The 19,448-nt window shown below is 39.6% G+C and overlaps 1 protein-coding gene across 3 annotated transcripts in view; it reads right to left on the bottom strand.

Annotated features, from left to right (window-relative positions):
- Cher (filamin A protein cher) overlaps positions 1 to 19,448 on the bottom strand; it is a 206,614-nt gene that overhangs the window by 69,572 nt on the left and 117,594 nt on the right. For all 3 annotated transcript variants that reach the window (XM_076391756.1, XM_076391755.1, XM_076391757.1), the window contains one exon: positions 14,806 to 15,104. In XM_076391756.1, coding sequence (XP_076247871.1) covers positions 14,806 to 15,104 — 299 coding nt within the window. The remainder of the gene's footprint in view (positions 1 to 14,805; positions 15,105 to 19,448) is intronic.

The following is a 19,448-nucleotide window of genomic DNA, read 5'->3' as shown; positions in this document are numbered from 1 at the left end:
GAAATTAGTATAACTACGCAGCGCTTCAAATAACAGGCGTTGATAGATAAAGTGGCGTTTCTATGAATAGAGAATTGGGTTCCTGCGGAACGCGGTTAAGAAATGAATTTCAAAGACTATGTTTTCTCTTGTTTATATTATTATATTTTAACAAAATATTTATTTCCTGTGCCTATTTTAATAGACAGCATTAGAATAGGCATTAGATTAATTAAAGCTATCCAAGAACATCCCAAAATATACATGTCCGTTTTTAATGAAATTTGGAAGGTTTGTAGATTAGCAGACACCTATTTTCTTCCACCCCCAAAATTAGGAATGGAAAATATATTTTACTTATTTCTCAAACTATTCAACATAGACAAAAAATATACGTTGGTCGATTGCATGTTTTCAAATGTCGAATCAGTCTGTGTAAATTGTTTCACAAATTACTTATATGTTTAAAAAATATATTGAAAAATTACATATTTTTGTTGATTTTCTGTATTAAATATTAATTGATTCTCTTAGAATTTTGCAGGTGAGTATTATAGAGCTAAACACAAAGTACGAATATTTTGAAAATTTGAATTTCTGCATTGTAAAAGAAATAATTGCATTCAAAGTTTATCCACGTTTCATGTGAAATTGTGTAATGGGACATGTTATTTCAAGAAAATTTAATAGTCTTATGATATTTTGAGATACCCGTTATATAGCGTGCGAAAGTTTCAAAGTGTAAATTACTCTTGAATTGATTAGTGTTATAAATATTGCTTGTTATTGCAATATTTTACGTTGGCATTTAGTATTTATAAATAATCGAAATTTACGGTTAAGAATACTTAAACTAATGTTACTATATTAAATATAGTTTATATTCATGTTTATGTTCCGTTATTTTATGTCTAGATTAGTTTATTTATTTCATATATTTATATATCTATATGTTTTTAAAGTGTGAAACATAAAACATAAGAAATCAAGTGAATTTAAGAATTACAGGAGCTTTAACATAATTTTTAAGGAGAACGGTAAAGTTCTAACTCATGTTTCCTGTTACAACTTTGCTCGTCATGCAAAAATGAAAAAGTTGATCAAGCTCAATTTTGCTCCCAAACTTTTTTAACAAATCTTCACCAATCCAAAGGTGTAGAATCCGGTTGTGATGGTTTTTACACATAATTTTTGTATGCACTGTACAATGCGAACTATTTCCAAAGGTAAATAATTCTCGTTAGTTTTTGGTGTCATTTAATTTTCTCTAGATACAGAAGCTACAGTTTGGGTCCCCATGTATACGGTTATTTAGTTATGACACGTCAAATGATATGATTATAAACCGTACGGTAATGGCACAGAAGTGAAAAGTGATTAAAATACTACAGCATGATCTTTGAAGGACGAAAAGGCATTGGCGTTAATTTTGCTAAGTATATCTAAAAATCAAGTTAAGAAAGCCGAAACATCTAAAGATACTTGGGATCTGCTTAAAGAAATACACTAGGCGAAAGGCCCAATAAGAAAGGCAACTTTATATAAGCTATTGCGTCGTATGAAGAAGGATACGCACGTGTCGATGACGTAATACATAAGCAACTTCGAAAATAAGGCTGGACAGCTCGAAGAAGCCGGTATAGAGATTTCGCCCGATCTGCTGTCAATAATGCTGCTCAGCTCGTTACCAGTCAAATATGAAAACTTTTGCATCGCAATTGAAGCGCGCGATGAAGTGCCTGCTATTGGAAATTTGAAGACGAAATTGATAGAAGAGGACACAAGGCTTATGAATGCAAATTAAAATCGAGAAAGCCACATTCGAGTAAAAGTGAAGATGCGTTGCCCGCTACGGTTCTAAATATTGAGTCCGTAGAATCAAATTTCTGGTGCTTAGACAGCGGTACTACGAAGCACATGTGCAACGATAGAAATAAGTTTAACTCATTAAATAACCTGTATGCAATGATGTTTATACTGCTGCCGAAGATCATATAAAATCGGCTGGCATAGGAGCAGTAAAAATGAATATAAAATTAAATAAGAAAAACACAAACAATGTCAAGCTACAAAATACGATGTATGTACCATAACTTCGAACAAATCTAATTTCAGTCTCAAATATTACAGATAACGGTTACACTATAACATTTCATAAAAATGAAGTAGTAAAACGCACAGCTGGATCAACAACGCTGGTGGCTCACAAACGAGGACAATTATATGTAGTGGACGAGGTGAAACAGCAAGCCATGATAAGTCAAAAACACAAGGATGATAATATAACGGGATGGCACCAGAAATATGGACACCTTAATATCAATAATTTGAGGAAGTTCGCTGCACGAGACATGGTTGCTAGGATGCAGCTAAATACAAATACAGGCAACTTTGAATGCGAGATATGTGACAGATGTAAAATACATCAACAACCATACAAATATTCTGGTCATACAGTAAATGAGACTCTAGGTTTAGTCCACTCTGACATATGTGGTCCATTTAACCTTCAATCACTTGGAGGAGCCCGATATTTCGTCACTTTCATTGCTGATCATACGCGGTACATTGAGGTAGCGATGCTGCGAAGTCGTGCTGACGTATTGATAGCCTTTAAGAATTACAAACGCCGCGTGGAAAAGGAAACAAGACATTGTATAAAGCGGCTTCGAACGGATAGTGCAAACGAAAATACCTTGCGAAAGACTTCGCAAAATTTTTGAAAGACGAAGGTATTTGTAGACAATTGAGCGTGAAACGAAGTAAATTAGAGCCAAAGGGTAATACATACGTATTAGTTGGTTATTCCAGCGAATCTAAAGTCTACAGACTATGGTGGCTCAATTCAAGGAGAGTGATTAAAGCAAGAGATATTCGATTTATAGAAGACATTAAGCAAATTAACGATACTACAAATGAATCGTTTACTTAGTGTCATGGAAAATGACACAAAAACGGAATCGAGAGAAGATCCGTGATGTGTACAGACGTTTGAAAAGCCCAACAACGATCGTGACGACGAAGAGGCGAAAAAATGGTCGGCAAATGAAGAAGAGATTGAAGATATGTAAGTGAAAACTCCGCAGAGAGGACGAGGACGTCCGAGAAAAATAATGACAGGAAAACCTGGTCGTCCAAAAATGGCATACTAACAACGACCACAAGAATTTACCAATTCGTCGGTTACAGACCCATCAAACGTGACTGATGCAATGAATCAAGATGTCATACAATTGTGACTACATGCGATGAAATTAGAATACAGAACGTTGATGGAAAATCAAACGTGGAAATTAGTACTATGACCAACAAAGAAGAAAGTATTCCCGAACAGATGGGTTTTTAAAGTAAAAAGAAAACAAGGCGGAACCGTGGCCCGATACAAGGCCATACTTGTTATACGTGGACATACACGAGTAAAAGGAATAGATTATGAAGAGGTATTTGCGCCTGTAGCGCGTTACAAAACCATTTGAACATTTTTAGCTACGGCTGAATTACAGGAGATGCATGTTCACGAAATAGCCGTAATCTCGGCATACGCCCGACATCTCCATGATGAGTTGTACATGGATCAACCAGAATCGTTTGCTGTACAGGGTGTAAAAAAAGTAATGGCCATGGCTTCTAGAGGTGAAAGTATACCTCTAGATCGGTGGACATTAAAAAAAAAAAGGTTGCTGCAAAATTGTTTATAACAATGAAAAAAATTGTTGACGTTTTTCATTGAATAAATGTGTTCTATGTGTCGAATAGAAAAAATGTCTAAAAGAAACCACGGTCCGGAAACGCACCGTTTAGGCGCTATAAAATTGTTACCATATACGCAGAATGAGCGTGCACAGCGCCACTCAATCAGAACCTAGTGCGCGGCTGACGCACACGGACTCGTAAGGACCGGCCGCGCAGCCACTGGCGCGCATCGTTCTACGCCAACACGTTTTGCGTAAGAGAAAAACAGACGTCCTCGCTAATTTCTTGCTATGAATTCCCGTTCCCCCGACACACACACATTCTCGTATATTCTTTGCTCTAATCCTTTAAAACAACAAACACGAAATGGTCATGAATATATCGATACACGGAACAGCTGAAATTCGTCAATCTTTGGTCAGTGAATGTGTGCTTCCAAATGCTCCTTATCGTTTCGTGTAAGGAACAAACGCTAATGATTCTTAAACATGTAATAGTACTAATTGAGAGTACTTATATTTATTACTATGTAGTAATGTTAGTTAGTATCTATTACTATATATTATATTACTATATGAATCTATAACAATATATAACAACATCGCGTATATCCATACAGTTTGTATTGGCATTAATAATTGAACCGTGTTTTGCGGCGATATATTAACCCATAAATAACTCGTTTTGGTTAATCGAGCATTTTTTACTAAAATCATGTACTCTAGCAATTTTTTAGTGTATGTTTCACGAACATTAACTGAATGTTCGTGAAGTTGCAACGAAAATTTCTATGGCATCGCGGCAATGTTTCTTTTAAACATTTTTTCTCCTCGACACATAGAACACATTTATGCAATGAAAAACTTTAACAATTTTTTTCATTGTTATAAACAATTTTGTAACAATTTCTTCTTTTGAAATGTCCACTGATCCAGAGGTCTACTTTCTCTCCTAGAAGCCGTGACCATTACTTTTTTTACACCTTGTACATCATGGTAGCCTTAAAAAAGCCGATGGGGGGGGGTATGTGCATACATCAAAATAAGGAATGTAAAGTAGTTAGTTCGACCGTATCACTTTCCCATGAAGTGCATAGTGTAATGGTAATTCTGACGGCTCATCAACTTTAAAAGTTAATAACTTAAGTAATGAATATAGGTGGGTTCTATTTCAGGGGTGCCGGGTGGGGTGGAGCTCCTCTTATTGGTAATAATGCGCTCTACCTTTTTAAACCAAACTTTTGGAAATTCTAGGACCTACTTTTATCAGGTCCGGCTGTTGGTAATTCAGACCCAACCATCGGTAAAACAATTTGGGTCTGCATTGATTTTTATCGACGGATCCTCGACAACGGGCGTTACGATACAACGGAGTAGGAGCGTGGATAGGGATGATGACTGGTGAACGAAATGAGAAATTAGGTTTAACAATTTCATTTAATACATAATTGACATAAGAATTTATAAAACTATACAAAATATGTGAATCATAGAGAAGACGCAAGTAAGAATGATGATATGTAAAGTCTGAAAAAACAGACGAATAATAAAAATTATGAAAAGTAGTCATATTTTAATGAAAAAAGAAATTTACTCTTAGTATTTAGAAATCACAGGTACTGCGCGATATTGGCTTAAGAAATGCCAGTCAGTAGGCCTGAGGGCAACAAATTTCTAGGTGCACTCGCTACAGGTCGCGGCCGATTTCAGGGTAAAAAGTACCTTTTTACATCCCAGACACAGTTTGTGTATTTTCACCACACTGATAAGTATAATCATGTGGTTCGAGATACCGATATAGCTCAGTTGTTTAACCTCACTTATTGTTAGTTTGTTATAATACTCTTCACATATTTTTCTTTCTATTCTTTCGCCCATGCATGTAAATATTATCTCGTCTCTGGTGAAACACATTAAACGCAGTAGGGCATCTTACGTTTCTGGATAATACAACGGAAAAGTTAAATCCATGGAACCATAAAATAATTTTTTACATTTTACTAGAACGACAGAACTGATTCACGAATGTCTTCTTCTTATCTCTACTTAAATTTCCTTCTATTTTCTTCACCAGCAACGATGACGACGATACACACTTTTTCACCCGTTTGACACTTAAGTTGAATGACGGTGCTTTTGTGAATAACATATGCCTTGCAGAGCGCGAAATCGTCGGAGAAGAGATGTATCGCTTTAAGGCATATGCATGCGTTAAATAATATGGGGATCGATATTGCGATTCAACTATAACCGATTCAAGACGTATCGTAGAAGCGTAGAATAAGAATCACCAATATTAACAATGATGCATGTGAACGAATGGTTGGTAGGTGAAATAATACCGTTTTCAATATGCGTGACGATTCCAGGCTTTATTTGCGCGAGTTGACCTTTTACTCTCGGTCGGTGCGAGACTCTGTTCTCTCCAACTCTACATTCGTCTTTCTCCTAAGCTCGGTTCCTTGGAGGAGCTGATTAACTAATTTTCATTGGTCAAGACAGATCATTTCTTAACCAATGAAAATGTCCTCAGACAATCTGCCCACTCTTTGCGTCCTTAGCGCGCTCCATTAGAGTAGGGCGAACTGTCGAAGGCCAATTTTCTAACGTAAATATTGGTGATGCAACGGGGTCTCTTCAGGGTCAAACCTAAACAACCCGTCAGGCCCTGGAAGTTCCGTGTCACCACGTGATACTTCGCAGGCCTTCGGCAATCCAGGCTTCGATTCGCCCGAGACCTAAGATTTATGACACTTACGAACATTATTGAGGTTCTTGTAGAAAATTCCTAAAGAACACTTAATTGTTCGACCCAGACGATTAAAACCGATGCAGAAAGCTTACTCAAAAATAGCTTCTCCGGCGCGGGCGTCATAAAACTTTCTAAACATTTGTACGGTAAGAAAACATTTCTTTGAATACAGCTAGCCGCTACACATGTAATTGGAGGAAAGGTGGATAATTTGTGATGTGGACCATCAGTGCGGCAGGAACGGTCATTAAAACGCTCCATTAAAAGTATAATACGAAATTAACATCTATTCTTACGTACAAGCGTCAAGCCGTAACGGATGTCTCGACGACCACGATGAAACCATTGGCTAGAGACTGTTGACTGCCCAGCATCGGAGACAGCAGAGGTTACCTTGCGGCAGGTCTTCGAATTTGGGGAGCGACTCAGGGACCCACTGCTTTAGGATCACTCTGCCCGGGGAGTGAAGCGATACCCTGAGGGTGGAAAAGGCTGTTGTGGCCCATCAAGCCGACTCACAGAAGATACCTGATGGGAGGGCTGTACTACGGTTACACATGTACGCACTAAGTTATGGGAATCAGCCGACGTCACGCGAGGTGGATCTCCTCGCTCCGCATGCTGAGAGAGAAGTCCTTAACGGAGAAGTGTAAGGGTGCAACTACAGACGCCGCATCGTTCGTAGATAGCGGCGAAGGGAACCCGCAGGCTTTACAGACCCTGCATCTCGTGACCATCGCCGTAAGAAAAGCCACAGGGTGGCCCTATGGTGGCTCCTGCCAATCATCATTGGATATCGATTTGTCCCCGTGACCAGCGTTGCCATCCGAGAGTCTCCCGATTCTTCTTATCTTTCCGTCCCTCGCCTAGTTGTGCTGCGGAGCCTGCCTTCGGTTGCCTCACTTCTCTCACTGACGTTGATGCGTGCCGCGTGGGGCATGCCGGCGGGTGTTCCGAAAGAACCGTATACTTATGCAAGCCAAAGCCGTCCGTAGGGTCCCGTAGCACAAAAAAACACCCTTCTTGTGCGAGGCACCGATGAGGCCACAGGTGGTAAGAGTTTCCCTACTTTTTCCCCTGTGAATTCGGAACCCGGAATTTAGAGTGCGATACTGCGTAATAGTATTCGACTTCCGATGATCACCACAGGCCTGGCGGCAGGAGGAAGGCAATCGCGTGCAGATTATCTTCAGCCTGCGGACCACAACGCGTCGAATCAGAAGTCACGTGTGAGGTTAGGTTAACGAAGCGTTTTCACGAACGGCAATAACTTTCGCCTGCAGGCTGAGAGCAATCGTACCCGCGACCACTCGAACAGTTACCTAAGACGTGCCGACAACGTCTGTTTCAGCCTCGTCACAAACTGAAAACACTTCTGTAACGCGAACGCTGTAACAAGTAACGAGTACCTCGCCTGCGGCCACGTTTAAGTATTTGGACACTATAAACTGTACGTTACTCGCTAGAATACACCGTTGTAACGGATAGAAAGAGGCCGCAAACTCCCCACTCTCGCGAACACCCCACTCTCAAACCGCGGCGTTAGTGCGCACCATGACCGTCAGGTGCCATATCGCGAACAGCGATCTCGCGAGAAGATTCAGGGGCCGTCGAACTGATAAGCAATTGCGACGGCCCAGACAGCCACAGCGTGCCAACCGCCGATAGCGAGCGTACTAACAAGCGACCACGGTTCCGAGGTACTCTCTCATTGTACACATATTGTACATAACCTCCAACGGGTTTCTCCGGCCAGTGCAACTGTCCGGTGGTCGAACAGCCCGTCTATCTACAGGTCACCAACGGGAGCCACTCCCGTGAGATCCTTCCTGGACCTCCATGATAATCGACCGGTGCATACCGGAAGGCCACAGGCATAGGATCCCTCGGTCAAAACTCATGGAGGAGCAACCTCTCGAGTCTGCAGCACCAACCAGGTCCCACTTCGTACCCCCCCCCCCCCCCCCCCCCCCCCCCCGCCCCCACAGCTGTAAAGCTACAAAGCAATACCGCGGGAGTCTCCTGACTCCACCTTCCGAGCGAGCTATAGCGGGAGTCTCTCAGTCCACCATCCGAGCGACCACCGCCGGGAGCCCCCGACTCCAATCGACCGACCGACCGACTTCGGGAGTTCCCAATTCTAATCAGCAGGGGCAGCGGCTCCTGCCTCGCGTTCCGACGATCGCAGGAGCAGCGGCCCCACCCGAAACCCTGTCAAGGAAGGGGGCACCGGCCCCTCACCGAATGGCGGAATCGTCCGCCACAAAAGGACAGTTAATAAAGAATTGTTTAACTTCCTACACGCCTCGTTCATTCGTAATCGCGAATCCGGCGAACCGACTGAGTCGGCACCTCCTTCCCCGTCCACCGGTGACCACGTCGAACGTGGTCACACCATTTTATTTAAGCAGAAAAACCAAATGTTGACTGGCGCTCTCGTCGTAAAGAACCCGAAATCTCATAACCGTACCTCACGCTTCGCCTGGAAAAAGGCAGCCTTTCTCCGCCAGTAGTAGCTAGTCCAGGCCGCGGTAGGAAAAGGAAGGTATGCTTCCAGGCCGGTATCGAAAGATACCTGTCGTCCTTTACAAATTCAAGGCGTGCGAAGTGTGGAGACCTATTTTTCATGACCGGTATTGTAAGTTTCAAAGACGATATTCGTATCGTTACAAAATTTGGCTTGGCCGTACGTTATAAATCGATATCTAAACGAAGGTTTTTGCGAGGAGGAAAAAATAATTGTCGAAAATTTAATGAACCGTGATACGACGAGCAATATACTCATTTATCACACCAAAAAATATAGTCAACTTCTGAGTAACTGGCCGACTGTAGCATCGCCTCGCAAGATATTGGACATTGTTAAGGCCGATGAATATCGAATAATAATCTTGCGACTATTCATGAAGCTGAATAAAAAATGGAGTAACTAGCGCACACCGAACATCAATTGCGGGAAAAGTCTTCTCGATTGATTTCTCGAACGGAGTACTTTGCATAAAAGGAACATTGCAACGAGTGCTTCAAGTCACTGGAACAACATTGCTGAACAAAATGTCCTGGATTATCGATCGATATTCGAAATTACATCAACGTACGCAACTTCTTCCAAGATGTAAGGTGCATATTAATAGGACATGTGGGGCACGTTTTAGCGAAATGCAATACTTTAAAAGTGAATAATGCATTTAATAGTGAATTTGTAGTAGATGCTACACGCGAAAAGAAAAGCATAAACACTACAAACTGCGAACTATTTCGTGAATCCCATCTCGAAGAGTGGTATGAACAATACATTGTCGAGCCTACTTTAGCATCGTTGGAAGAATTTCAGAAACGTAATAGCGGTTGCTCATTGTCTAGAATACTTAATCTGATAGTGAACATAAACAAGTATAATCTAATGCGTGTAGGATGTTATTTCAAGCTACTGCGAGAATGGCGATCTAAGTCAATGCTTCGGAAGATACCTGCAAGCCAACAACAAATACATACAGTCATACGATCCATCGAAACCATCGTCGTTCTTAATGTACTTTGATGTAAACAATTTATACAATGTGTCAACCTTTACTATATGCTGAATTTCAATGGCTAGATGATGCTACCGTTAAAAATTTCAATATATGTTTAATGACTATCGATTCACTCAGAGATTACATTCTCGAAGTTGACATAGAGTATCTGCAACACTTGTATGATGCTTATGCTGATCCACCGTTTTGTCCGACGCGTGACAAAGCACCAGGCAAAAGATAAAGTAAGCTACTCACGACATTGTACGAGAAACAGCACTACGTCATCCACTATCGCAACCTGCAGCGGTGTACGCTTCACGATCTTCGTAGTACACAAATACATAGCATACTTCGATTCGCCTAATCTCCATACCTATGCGGTTATATAGAACTTAATATGCAGTTTCGGACATGTACGTCGGAGGACTTTGGAAAAGATTTGTAGAAATTGATCAACAACGCAGTATTTGATAAAACCATGAAAAATGTTCGAAACCATGTAGACGTAGAACTTTTGACAAAACCGGACGGAAGGTACGATGTAGAGGCAATGATTGCAAAACTAACTTTTCATAGTATAAGTATTTTTTCAAAAAATTTAATCGCCTTAGAACTCCGTAAACTCGCGGTGAAAAAACCAATCAAGAAACAAATCTACGTGGGTATGGCTATTCTGGACGTATCAAAAATGTGTTTGTTCGAATTTCATCACGATTACATATCTCAGCTGTACCGACAAAATTGCAAACTTATGTATATCGACACCGACAGTTTGATTTATCATATTTAATGCGAAGACATCTACGAGATAATGAAATGCAATATCCACAGATTCGATACTAGCAATATAATTTTGTATTTTTGTATATCAGCATTAGTGTCAGTGCTGGGCAAAATAGTATGAAATAGTATGAAATAGAAAATAGTAAATAGTATATTTTATTTTTAAAGCATACCTATAATCATGCAAATAAACTATTTTATTTGTAAAAAAAAGTTTTTAAATACTATTTTATTTGAAAAGTATTGAAACTAGTGAGAATTATTTTTTAGGACTGTGCAAAATTGTTTAAAAGCGGTAATATTTCGATTCCTTGTCTCGATCGCGAAAACCGTTGTCTGTTAGCATACGTGACCGACCGAAGATCGCCTCTGGTAGGAGATTCAGTTGCGCCAACAACACACACGGCACACTCGAAATATGACTCGTTTTTCAGCTATGTTAAGCGGATGACGTTCTCGAATCTCAGGCCCAATGTCGAATGGGGATATCGGAGCCTGAAAGAGAGAGGGGGTGAAACCGTAACACATTACACAGATAGACACAGACAGACCTGTGGCGACGCGAAACGCGACCGACGCGCCACCTAGCGTAGTAATAGTAAGTAGGCTTAGCTAGTAATAAGTAGAATAGTTAAGAAAAACTAAGTCACTAGGATAAGTTAGTCTTTAAGTAGTTGGTAAGCTTTTGTAAGGACGCGCGCCAAGAGACTCGCGAAGAGGATTCATTCCCGCCATGACGCTCGACGCAAGAGGTGGCGAAATAAAGTGTTCAACCTCATAGAAAGTTTAGTGTATTTTCATCTGTCCTTCTACCCTCTCAAGAGAACGTGTGTGGGTTCCATACGCGACTGCTCTCCCAATTAAGGAACGCCACAGACCATGATAAACCAGCGCCGCGTAGCGGCTTGTCGTGGAGACACTCGAGCAGCGAGTCAGTCTTGCGGCAATCGTTCGATAGGTCACAAGGAGTTCAGCGATTATAGAAAAGCCTAACGAATTCAAGTAGCTTGGTCACCACACTTTTAAACTCTCAACGCTTTCTAAGCTGAGTGTCTGCTGCGACTCGTATCATTACTCTGATCGATTAACACGTGGGATACGTACCATAGAGTAACGAGAGCGCACTGCAGTAACAATTTGGCGATTAACTATACTCTTGGAATTCGTGGTTTCCCTGATTCCCTGAGTTTGCTATTCGTCAGCAGAACCATAGTCCACTGCTTGGTTGAGCCCTGATAATTGGCAGTACAACAGAGAGAGTTACCGTAAGTGCGGCACATCTGCGTTACCTGCAATCTACCACCCCGTTATAGCAGCAACCCACGTGTGACGAATAGATGCACACGTTGTGGTGAACGGTGCGTGATAGAGCCTCTGGCCGTTTTCAGTCACCAAGGCTAGCCGCAACTAGCTATAGTGAGTATCACGCTCGCGAAACTCGGCTTTCGCCGAGGCAAGCCTTATTGTAAGGTACGTTAAACAGAGAAAAGGAGGATCTCTCCTCTCTGTATGTTTGCTAACCGACGATTTCTTCAGTGTGAAGAAACTGAGGTAATACAGTCCACTGCACTACATTAGCGTTACGGCAAGGTACTGCTCTCCCCTTCACATAGGCTCGTCGTCGAGGCGTGCAGTCCGGAGCTCAAAACATTGAGCTCAAAATATTCGTTAGCTAACTGGTGCAGTTTCGCTGACCCTTCCTTTTTCTAAACGCCAGCGTCGCTGACTGGCACAGTCAGAGGAGGAGGGCTAGCCACCACGAGGACCAGTAACGGTCCAGGATCAGCCCCGGACCGTCCTCCCTACTCTCCTTTTGGGAATAATTTAAAAAATAAAAGGTCTGACCTTTTCAGGACAGACGAAAATTAAATTGATAGTGTACACTTTCTTTGCGACACCCGATCTATACAATCTTATCCGAACCCCGTTAGATCCCTGTATTCAGCGATTCTAACAATAACGAATAAATCACGCGGCAAGTTAGCAGCACGTTTCCGCATTTTTAAAAGAACGCAGTTGCTGTTTCGGCACTTTCCGTGAATTTGCCGCAAACGTGCCACTTGGTTGCCGTGTTCGTATGTCTTTCCTTGTTTTCCAGAACTGATAACTGGGGATTGTCCTTGTTGTTACAACGCACGGCGGCGAATTGCCGCGGCGGTAAAAAAAGGCTCCTTTGCAACAGGTTTTAATCTTTTGCGATTGAAAAAAATAGTACAGACTTTATGATAATTAAAGCATCAGAGCACCGTAACATCAGTACATGATTATTTAACTGCAAGAGTAAAAATGTATATACATCAGCAAAGATACCACTTTCAACAATTCATTCTGCAGTGTAAATGTAAAACAATACAATTATTAATAAATATATTATCAGTACCTATCATGATTTGGCACTGCTTATTTTTCCGTACATGTCAAGTGTACACATGTCAGACGAATCGTCAAATTCAATTTTCTCAGAAACTAAGCTTCTTATAAAAAAATTATGTTTTTTATTTTCGGTTTATTGTTGCATATAGAATCCACCCTTCCCGGTTGTAACACATTGTATGTAAACCTGTTGCAATTTAATTGTTCATAAAAAATAAGCATTGGCATGAAATATTCCACAGAATGTCATGATTTGATTTTTAGACTCAGTCCTCAAAATTTCATAAAAATCTTTATGGATCTTATTGAAAAGTCTCCTTCCGAATTGGAAAGTGAAAATATTTGGGACATTGAAAAAATAGCACATGACTCATGCCATTTGCCGGTGATTTGGACCTAAGCATTCCAAGCTTCTTTCAGAAGTTGTTCGAAGCGGATCGAAACGATCCGAAGCGCCGAGCTCACCTATTGTTCGTGACATAACAGTGTCTCTTGAAACAACGTTTTACAGGACTTCTTATGGGACATAAAAGGTACACGCGATTCGTGCGGTAGTATGTGTGGAAGGAGAAGTTCTCAACAACTCGCGGACTAAATCTGGATATCGTAAGCGTTCTCATTAGACGCTCCCTGGTGCGCTTTAGCTCAACTAAACTTGTTACTTTTTTAATCTATTTTATCCATAATCTGGGAAAAATCACTGCTGGGATGAAAATAAATTTCTTGCATGAGAAGATTTTGGGCTGGAAAAGAGCTCATTTGATAGAGAAAGGTTCAATGGAAAGCATTGTAATCATGATTTCACTAAGAACAGTCTTTAACTTACATAAAAATATTACTCAGTATGAAATGAGCTCCTTCTCAACTTAAACTCTTATAATATAAGGACGAAAAGTGTATTCTCGTAAACTCATGTTTTTGACTAATTTTTTGGGTAATGTCGCAACCCTAAAGGTGAGTCTACACTACGTGTTATATAACAAAGTTATATAACTTTTCAGAAAACAGGAAAGAGAAATGTAATACGTATACCTCTTTTCTATTTTCTAAAAAGTTATATAACTTTGTTATATAACATATAGTGTAGAACATATTTGATCCTACCTAAACTGTTCGATTATTTTTTTTTGTTAAGGACGGATACCTATGTAGAAGCGCTCAAATACATGCATTTTGAGGAATTTTGTAAAGAGAAGCTATTGAACTTTTCTAGGTAATCATTTTTTTTCTATATAAAACACATTTTCTTTATACATTTTTCTCATAATAAAAAGATTGAGTAATATAAGAAATACAGCTAACATTCCAAAACGCATTTTATAGAAAGCGTATTGCAGTGACCACTGCTACTCGGAGGCGGATTATCTGAAGTAAAAAATCCTTCAATTTTTAGATACTATATTAAATAATAAATTAATTTGTACCAAAATGGAGGCAGCTGAAAGTTAAAATATTGACATCAGCTGCCATCCTGATCCACCTTCGAGTAGCAGTGGTCACCGCAATACGCTTTCAAAAAAATGTTTTATGGGATGTTAACTGTGTTTCTTATATTATCCAATTTTTTTGTATGAGAAAAATGTTTTACTTAGAAAAGTTCAACAGTTTCTCCTTAAAAAATTCCAAAAGATGCATGTGTTTTGAACATTTCCGGGCAAGTATCCCTCTTAAAGGCTGTATAAATAACGTACACATATAATTTACTTACCTTCCAGAAGTAGAACGTATGCGACAGGTTACTGCACCACAACCTGCATTTTCCGTGTCCACTGTAATGCAGTATTCCTCACCTTGGGCTAGAGTGTGTTGAATTCCTTCCCTGATCTTACACCTATCAGCTTTACCGGTGGAAACACTCTGAACATTCACCGGACAACTAGGTACGTCTTTACCCCCATATTTAACGTAAATTTTATAACGACCACAATCATCAGGCAGATATGTCGCTTTGTATTTACCATCCCCTAAATCTTGAATATTGACTTTGCGGGGTATTTGATCTGGTCCCTAAAAACATATGATTAACCAATTTAATCGACAGATAAAACAGAGGAATTCGAGACTATTTAAATACAGGTGTTTAATAAAATGGGCATCAGAAAATGACGGGCTGAGTGCATAGTCTTATAATCCTATCCAAAATAAATACTCTAAAGCACTTAAACCGATCTAGTAACATTTTCCAACCCCCAGTATCAGAACTTTGTGTTTAATATGAACGATTTCATTGTGAAGTACTGATGCATTCTTGTCTGTCTCCTAAGCAGTTGCGGAGATAGAAGATGCTTTGAAAGAAATTTGAAGCTTTTATGGTTCACTATCATATATCTGCATCTGATTGTTAAGGTTTTCGAATGTAAGCCGTGCTGTTGTAAAATAAGTTTCGGAATCAAGTGTACCCTCTCATGTTCCGGTATATTGCTAATTAATCTAAAATTTCTTTAATTGACTAATTAAAAAACTGGATGTAGAAAACTCCATATTGAGCTTATATGGTCACTTTTATGCCCATTGATGTTGTTAGAATACTGCACTATCTTCAACATTTCTCTTTAAAAAAAAAAAAAATATATATACTTTCATGTCAACAACCATCTTTGCTTTATCGAATGTATACCAGTCTTGTACAACGTTTGTGATCTTTCAGACGCAAAGGTGGTATTAATGTTGATTTTCCAAGTATTTTAACTAAACTAAACTAAAAAACACAACTTGACTATCTTCAATATTTTGTCTACTTGTTATGAATGTAAAATGTCACAGAAAAAAATTGTTTGTTTCGAAATGGCAAATATTATAGTAAGCAAAAAATTGCTCGTAAGATTACATTTTTCGAGATTTCAAGGTCATATATTTTTTTTTTTAATGGCAATACCTACATATATTTATCATCATGACGTAATAGTTGAGGTCAAGGTCAGGGTATAATAATTGCGATAATAACTTATAAAACTATGATCTTCAGGTGACTTCGAGTATGAAAGTTTAGAATCTTCTTAAGAATCATTCAATTTTCTAAAAGAGCTAGCAAATCATTTTCTAAAAACACAGTATACTTTGTATCGGTTAAAATCTTTCCAATTAAATAAACCCTAACTCCTAGCTCCCACCATCCTCCTATACAATTTCATCTACCTTCCCTTAAATATTTCCCTTTCTACTACTTAATGTCAGATTAGGAATTTTTACCTCAATGGTGATTATGTGTCTGCCGATGAATTTTTGTATTCCATTCAATGGAATCAGGCAATTGATACCATTTTTGAGGATGAATCTGTCGAACTCTATCTATGCCTCAAGCATTGCATTGAAACATTTATTCCTGTCAAACCTACAGTGGATCAAAAAAGTATTCGTATATCTTGCCTTTTTTCAATAACTTTATACAAACAAGTGATATATAAACAAAAACTATTTCAATTAACAGTCTACTGTATATAAAGATAACGTGCAAATGAAAAATTTTTTGTAATGCATAGTAAAAAATTACACGAGAAATACAAGAATTTGAAAGCCAAAAAAGTATTTGTACACTTACAGTTATAGTACAATGTTTATGATTATCTTAGTTGTACCTTAGTTGTAAAAATCATTCTTTGCAAAAAGTGAAGGTAAATACAACCTCAAAATTAGTGATTTATTAATAGATTATTTATTTATTTTTTTAGTAAATTGAATATACACATAAAAAAATTTCTTTAATTGTTGAAATGAAGAATATTTTGTTCTTTTTGACTTATTTCCCCAAGAAACATTCAAATTATTTACGTTTTATTATATGTCCATCTAATGGGGTAAGAGAATGGTGACACTGAGCCTCACAAATTGTGCTGTCTAAGTACTGAACTATTCACCAAGCTTATAAATTTCTTGCATTTCGCAAATTATTATTACAGTTAAGTGTCCCTTTATTATTTCTAAATGGCAACAAAAGCACAGTTTATCACATAATTGCAAAATAATTTAATATAATTTGACTTCTGTAATCGAAAAATTCTATAACACTTCCTCCGTAGGTTGAACGTCCAAATATTAAGCCTTTTACCTTATTTACGGTGTCTAAGTTAGTTTCCTCTGTATATGAGAGGCAAGTAGTATTTAGATAATTGTTATTGTTTAAGTTCGTTTGTTTATTATTGACTACTGTACTCGAGGCAAAAAGTGCGTGATAACCTCACGGTGTCTGCTGTGCAACTCGTTCGGCAAAAGGGACTGGTGTCCAAATGGGCGCCAGACACTTTTCGTGACAGTTAACGAAAAATTCGAGAACTCACGACCACTTGAAGCGCAGGCACAGGCAAGGTAAGAAATACACGGCGCGTATCTTCCACAGGTGTTTATTATAATGATTGACGTACTGTGCGATACGGCACGGCAACGAAAGGTAATTACAGATGGTCAGCAATTCAGTATGGCACGCGTCCGTGACAATCGGTACGCGTGGACTTGTCCGTTACAATTACTACGTTGATCATAATGACGTCGGAATAATTACAACAAATTATAGCACGAAAACGCTTGAGACACTTCTGGAGGAAACCTCGAATCGCGCCCAACACTAAGGCGCGTATGCGAGGAACAGGGTTCCCGGGATAGGCCGCTCCTCTCCGATGACGATCCGTATTTTCTCAGCATCGTGGAGGCTTCCCCAGGACTTTCTATGACTCCTGCCGCCTGGGCAACGACCTTCCGCCTTGCCTTCCTCTTGAGTCTCTCTAAAACGGCAGAGGCTTTGGTCTTTTGCGGAAGTGGCAAGTTTCTCAACTCCGAGGGTGGAGGGCCCTTGTACCATCCGGTGCTGATACGGCACCTGAATCCGGAAATTGTGCGGCCAGTTTATGTATTGATTTATTTATTAATTTATGTATTCATTTATTCATTCACTTATTTATTAATTCATCTATTGATTTATTTATTGATTTATGTGTATTGATTTACTTTGGTATTTATTTATTTATTTATTTACGTGATTTATTATTTATGTGTTTATTATTTAATTCTTGTTACTTTTTTATTTTTTCATTCGTTCGCGGATTTATTTAAATTTTTGTGTTTAATTATCATTTAATTGCGTTATCCAGCAAGGGATTTTTTGAATCTTGTTTTGCCATTACAATTACATAATGTTCTTACTTGATACTATTGTTGCCGCGATTAAAATACGATTTAGAATTATCAAATTTTCTTTTCCTTAGTGATACGGAGCACAACTAGTGCTTTTCTCCTCGCATATTTACATACTTATATTTTGTGTATGTTACCGAGTTCAATTCCGAGAATCACGAGAAGGCAAAAGGGAGACAATAGAATAAGAATCAAATAAGGCCTTTTGTTTATAACTTCCGCGTACGGTGAAAATATTCGAATTGGTTATGTACAGGAAGCACGGTGAGAGCTACGACCGAGCGCCAAGAGGCAGGTGAGAGCTACGACCGAGCGCCAATAGCCAGGTATTCAACATAAACGAACGCAGCACTATACAGGGCGTACGAATACGAATATAAATACAACGAAAACCTGAAGGTGGATTCTCATGAAACCGCACCGGTAGTCTCGTATGCGGAACCGGTCAACCAGAAGCAGTTGCTGCGATTCGTGGAAATGGTGAATTGGTATCGTCGATTTCTGCCGGACTTCACCGTGGTTGCCGAACCGTTGAATCGATTTTTCAAACAAGATACATGGGAGTAGATTGAGGAACAGCAACAATCCTACCAGCGAATACAACACACGATGGCAACAGCTTCCACGCACTTGTGCTCAGATTTTACACTACCGTTTACCCTGCAGAACGACGCAAGCACGGTAGGATTAGGCGCGGTCCTCACAGACGGTTGATGGCTTCAAACGAGTAATAGCTTTCGGGAACCACATCCTGACGGAGGCCAAACGGAAATATACACTACTGAACAGGAATGTCTCGCAATAGTCGGAGCGACGAAGAAATTTCGCCCCTATCTAGAAGGCTACACCTTCACTGTTATTATCGATCACAGTAGTCTGCAGTGGTTGCGTAATTTGAAAACCCGACAAGCCGATTGATGAGATGGACTTTGGAACTACTTGAATACGATTTCAAAGTGGTTTACAGGAATGGAGCTTCGTACCACGTGCCGGACGCCATTTCAAGCATGTATAAAAACGCTGGGAGGAAGAGGGAGGTAATGGCGAACGTAACCCGAGTCGACTGGTATACCCGTAGAATAGTCAAAGTGACCGAATATCCCGATCGTTTCCCTGAATGAACCGTGCATGACGGACACTTCTATTGCCGCCGGAGTAACGCCGTGGTCGAGGGCACCATGGACCAAGACCTTCACCAATGGAGGTTAGTGCCGCCAATCCATCGGC

This window comes from Calliopsis andreniformis, unplaced genomic scaffold (genome assembly GCF_051401765.1).
Source record: "Calliopsis andreniformis isolate RMS-2024a unplaced genomic scaffold, iyCalAndr_principal scaffold0048, whole genome shotgun sequence".
NCBI lineage: Eukaryota > Metazoa > Arthropoda > Insecta > Hymenoptera > Andrenidae > Calliopsis > Calliopsis andreniformis.
The sequence above is the reverse complement of the archived record's forward strand: the minus strand, read 5'-3'. Positions and strand labels throughout refer to the sequence as shown.